Source organism: Galeopterus variegatus, unplaced genomic scaffold (genome assembly GCF_000696425.1).
Source record: "Galeopterus variegatus unplaced genomic scaffold, G_variegatus-3.0.2 Scaffold3326, whole genome shotgun sequence".
Classification (NCBI taxonomy): Eukaryota; Metazoa; Chordata; class Mammalia; order Dermoptera; family Cynocephalidae; genus Galeopterus; species Galeopterus variegatus.
Window position 1 is genome coordinate 170811 of NW_007729437.1, and position 3210 is coordinate 174020.

The 3210-nt window shown below is 35.7% G+C and overlaps 1 protein-coding gene across 1 annotated transcript in view; it reads left to right on the plus strand.

Moving 5' to 3' along the window:
- Positions 1–1831: 1831 nt before the first annotated feature.
- Positions 1832–3210, plus strand: part of MMP13 (matrix metallopeptidase 13 (collagenase 3)) — a 15392-nt gene continuing 14013 nt past the window's right edge. The window contains exon 1 of the mRNA XM_008584638.1: positions 1832–2069. Within this exon, the coding sequence (XP_008582860.1) occupies positions 1897–2069 (173 nt within the window). The 5' untranslated portion in view covers positions 1832–1896. The remainder of the gene's footprint in view (positions 2070–3210) is intronic.

The following is a 3210-nucleotide window of genomic DNA, read 5'->3' on the forward strand; positions in this document are numbered from 1 at the left end:
TTCTTTCTGAGAACTTCTTATTTATTATATAAAGAGACTTTAAAAGATTATAAACTTTATTGATAAAAACAAATGCTTTCTTTTTTTGCTATTTCACTTATTTTTTTAATTTATTTTTTGAATTGAAACATAATTGATTATAGATAGTTATGTGGTACAGAGTTGACGATCAGTATTTGCGTATAATATGTGATGATCAAATCAATGTTATTAGCATGTTCATCATTACAAATCATAATTATTCTTTCTGTCCCTTACCCAATTACTCCCTATCCCCTCTCCTCCTTCCCCTTTCCCACCTCTAGTAACTATATGTCTGTTCTCTCTTCCCGAAAGTTCAACGTTTTATTGTGGTCTTTCTTTCTTAGCTCCCACTTAGTGAGGACATGTGGTATTTCTCTTTCTGTGTCTGGCTTATTTCACTTAACATACTTTTCTCCAAGCTCACCCATGTTGCTGCAAATAGGACAATCTCATTCTTTTTATGGCTGAGTAGTATTCCATTTTGTATATATACCACATTTTCCTTATCCAGTCATCAGTTGATGGACATTTAGGTTGGTTCCATATGTTGGCTATTGTAAATAGAGCTGCAATCAACATCAGGGTGAAGGTATCTCTTCAATGTGGTGATTTCCATTCCTTTGAGTATATACCCAGAAGTGGGATTGCTGGGTCATACTGTAGTTCTATCTGCAGTTGTTTGAAAACCTCCATATTGTTTTCCATAATGGCTGTAATAATTTACAGTCCCGTCAACAGTGTAGAAGAGTTCCCTTTTCTCCAAATCCTCATCAGCATTTGTTATTCTCAGTCTTTTTGATAATAGCCATTTTAGCTGGGGTGAGATGATATCTCAATATGGAAAAACAAATGCTTTTTTTTTTTCTTGTAACATATCAATATGCTACTTTAATCGGTTGACCACTTTTCACATGCGCTTTAAAACTTGGGGTTTTTTTCTTTCTTCTTCTTTTTTTTTTTTTTTTTGGCAGCTGGCCAGTATGGAGATCTGAACACTTGACCTTGGTATTATCAGTACCACATTCTCCCAATTGAGCCACCAGCCAGCACAATACATGTCAGTGAACTAATTTCTATAAGCTTACTAGATGAATCAAATTTTTGAATAATTTTTCATTTAATCTCAAAATTAAATATTGTATGTGGAAGAGGTTTAAAATAAACTATTGCTTTGCATTGCCCATTGAATCCAAATCTAACCTTGATCTTAATGGAAACAGTCTATTCTAAGGGTATATTTGGCTATATTTTGAATAAAAGCAAAATAAATTTCCCTCTGCTGATTGCTTACATTTTAGGCTTTTCTGGTTTTCTCTAAAGTACTGGCTGCTCCAGATTATAGTATTTTACCCACATGTTGAGATACCCTTCCCCACACCCTAAAGCTGTATGTATGCTCCTTTTCTTTTTCTTAATATGTTCCTAACAAGAGCTTCATTTTCTATCTGACTCTTAGTCACTTAAATTAACTTGTATTTTCAATCATTTATTTAAAGAATTCCAATAAACCTGAAGATTATGGCCTATATCACTCTACCCATTTACATCTGCAGGGGACCAAAAATGGCACTTTGATTTCATTGTATTGAATGTGTGAAGTTCTAAAAGGAATAATGTAATAGAATAGATGCTCCCAGGTCTATTTTCATGGCTTTTGGACCAAGCGTATTTCTATTGTTCAAACATAAAAATAAAAATTGAGAAACTTGAAATTGGCCATGTGCTTACCTACAGCTCTAGTTTTACAGGGTATTCCCAGAGGTGTGGGAACCAAGCNAGCAGGTCATTTTGATCTCTTTCTAGCAATACCTGAAATCATACTACCATCCTCTGAATCCTGCGGGAATCCTGAAGAAGACTGCAGTAAGCTCCATGGTTGACAGGCTCCGAGAAATGCAGTCTTTTTTTGGCTTAGAGGTGACTGGCAAACTTGACGATAACACCTTAGATGTCATGAAAAAACCAAGATGTGGGGTCCCTGATGTAGGGGAATACAATGTTTTCCCTCGAACTCTCAAATGGTCCAAAATGAATTTAACATACAGGTAAATCATAGGCTATGTTTCTTTAATACGTGTCAATTTTTTTTCTTATAGTACTAAGTAGGCCTTAAATATTTAATTGGTAGTTAAGTAAGTCCAGGAATAGCTTTGATACTGTTGCTAAGAATATCTCATAACATCTGTTATTGTTACATTAACCCAGCATTAGTTTTCAGTGGGCATCTCAAAGTATTTCTTTCAGGGATAAAACCAAAGTAGAAGTAAAAGCGGGTTCACAAAAATGAACAAATGTATTACATCAGGCATATTTATTACAAGACTTCTAAATACGGAGAGTTCCACTCTTTCTAGGAACTTTACAGAGCCACTTCATTTATTTGGACTATGTTAATATAATTCTAAACTTTTGGCATGCAAAATAAGTTATATTAAACATCTTTGTATTGTAAATTCAAGATGCCAAATGATCAGATAAGAGGGCACTTCAAAAAGTTCATGAAAATACTTATATTATACTTTAATTCTATTTTTCCACAAACTTTTTGAGGAAAAAAGTTCTCTTGTATCTGGACATACNCTGAAACAGTAAAAGTAGGTGCTTTACTACAGGAAGCAAAAAAAACATTTTCTCAAGTGAAGTGAAAAATTCACTACTCTCTGCTTCTTCCCACACTATCCATAAATATGCTGAGGCTGTTTATTTGGCCAGATGGATTTTGAGACCCTTCTGAAACAAGAGATGCCCTCATTTTATATTTCCCTCAAATTCTACCACAAACCACACTTGGGAGGAAAAAAAAAAGTTGCCCTGTAAGCATGTTTACCTTCAACTGACTAGGAAGTTGAAACATATCCATAAGAGATGACTCAACGTCTCAGTCTATAAAAGTCAAGGTGCTTGTCTGTGGAAAGTCAGCAGCCTCTGGGCATAGCCATTCAAGATGCTCCCAGGTGTCCTGGCTGCCTTCCTCTTCTTGAGCTGGACTCAGTGTTGGTCCCTGCCCCTGCCCAGTGGTGACGATGATGATGATGTGTCTGAGGAAGACCTCCAGTTTGCAGAGGTAGAGTATCTTGCCAGTCCCGATGATGTGGTCCTTCTCATAAATTCCCTTCTCTTTTCAAAGCAGGTCATTTTGATCTCTTTCTAGCAATACCTGAAATCATACTACCATCCTCTGAATCC